Source organism: Apis dorsata, unplaced genomic scaffold (genome assembly GCF_000469605.1).
Source record: "Apis dorsata unplaced genomic scaffold, Apis dorsata 1.3 scaffold_524, whole genome shotgun sequence".
Taxonomy (NCBI): domain Eukaryota; kingdom Metazoa; phylum Arthropoda; class Insecta; order Hymenoptera; family Apidae; genus Apis; species Apis dorsata.
Genome location: NW_006263747.1, coordinates 184848 through 186595, shown reverse-complemented (window position 1 = coordinate 186595; position 1748 = coordinate 184848). Strand labels below are relative to the sequence as shown.

General features: G+C 45.2%; 1 protein-coding gene and 1 long non-coding RNA gene across 3 annotated transcripts in view; one reads left to right on the top strand and one right to left on the bottom strand.

The window, feature by feature from the left end:
* Nucleotides 1–1748, top strand: part of LOC102671675 — a 17702-nt gene that overhangs the window by 13692 nt on the left and 2262 nt on the right. The window lies entirely within an intron of this gene.
* LOC102671764 (band 7 protein AGAP004871-like) overlaps nt 1134–1748 on the bottom strand; it is an 11593-nt gene continuing 10978 nt past the window's right edge. For both annotated transcript variants that reach the window (XM_031512857.1, XM_031512858.1), the window contains exons 6-7: nt 1660–1748; nt 1134–1405 (exon numbers count right to left, since the gene is read on the bottom strand). The exon at nt 1660–1748 is cut by the window's right edge and continues 1 nt beyond it. In XM_031512857.1, coding sequence (XP_031368717.1) covers nt 1181–1405; nt 1660–1748 — 314 coding nt within the window. In that variant the 3' untranslated portion in view covers nt 1134–1180. The remainder of the gene's footprint in view (nt 1406–1659) is intronic.

Below are 1748 nucleotides of genomic sequence, written 5' to 3'. Positions count from 1 at the left end.
CTCTCTCTCTCTCTCTCTCTCTCTCTCTTATTTTCTCTCTCCTATGTTCCGCTTTAGAAACGCTCGAGGTTCATGCGGCTGTTCGAGGAAGTTCGTTATCATTCGATACGTAAATTTCAATGCGGGGGCTTGCGCAATTTCCGTTTTACATCGTTCCATAAAGAGGAGGTAGACGCGGCCGCCATGTACGCAGCTCTACTTTAGCCCGAGCTTCCTCCAAGCGAGGAAACGACGACGACAGGGGCGGAGAAAGGAGGGAGGTGAGCACGTGCTTTCGCGCCACGCTCCAACGCCTGGAACGTGACGACGAGAAACTCCTCTCCCGACGACTCGTTTAATCCTTCTAGCCTTTCGAATCAATCCTTATTTATTGGGTTGTTCGGAAAGTAATTTCGTTTTTTTTCACGACAATGAAACACCAAGTTCGTTTCACACGATCACAAACAGTCGAGTTCGATCTCGTAGCAATTTCTTCGAGTTGTTATTCGTCGGTTTGCTTCGAACGATGTCTTTATTTTGTTTTCATCAACTTCGACCGGTGCGAATCCAGAATATGACGCATCTTTAACGTCGAAATCATCAGAATGAAATTTTGAAAATCAGTTTTGTCACTAGCGTACTTGATATAACCTTTTCCATGCACTTCATTCGCTTCCATTCACTTCACGTAACCTTTTTCTTGCCTGAACGGCATTTTTAACCTTTTCGGTAAAATATAATCGATATAATCGAACCGAAAATGTTCTTTTTGATATCACGCACGAAAAACACAACCGCACAACAGAATTAAACAAATTTTTCTTACAAATAAATCGTGAAATGCTAACTTTCAAAATATACATAACAACACGGTTTAGAACGAAGTTGGCTGTGGATAAACGTACGACTAGCGCCGCTCATGTGAAAAAGCGAAATTACTTTCAGAACGGCAATATATACTCGTGTTCCGCGACGATCGAGTCCACTGAATTCTCGATAGATCGAAATCCTTGTAAATCCTTGGAAATTACATCGGTTTATTTAACAAGCGACTCGTTGATCAGGAATGACGTCTGCTCGAGAGACGAAGAGACGCTTTGAGCAAACGCGTACAAACAGGTTTCCAGTCGAGCGTGTATCAAAGATCACGCGAGAATTCCGGCCTAGAGACGATCAAACTCGAAACGTTACCTACCTATCTTCACTTAGCCGGCATGTTTCCATTCGAGTGAACGTGAGGCCGAGTCGTGAGTCGGCCCGCGCATCCCTGCTCCCCTGATTCCGTTCCAATTCCATTCCCCTGGCCCTCGATCTGACTCGACGAGCCACGGTTGAAGAACGGTGTCAAGAATTCGACCGGCAACGGAAAGATGATGGTCGAGTTTTTCTCCGCGGATATGTTGCTCAGCGTTTGCAGATACCTTAGCTGTGCATGGAATACATACACAACATACATACACACACACATATATATATGTAGAGAGATCGATATTCGTTCGTATGGAATAATCGAAGGAGGGGGATACGTTTGGGGATTGGTTGGGTGCAAGAGAAGTAATTCGTTTTCTCGAATTAAACGGGACGAGGATAATTAGAGAAAGAGAGAGAGAAAGAGAGAGAGAGAGTGGAATTACAAAGATATCTTTGACGTTTCTCGAGGAGGCAGGAGGTGGAACGTACCTGAAGAGCGGCTGGACTCGTGGAAATGACATCACTGGCCTCTTTCAAGGCACGGGAAGCCAGCATCTCCCCTTCCGCCGCGATCACTT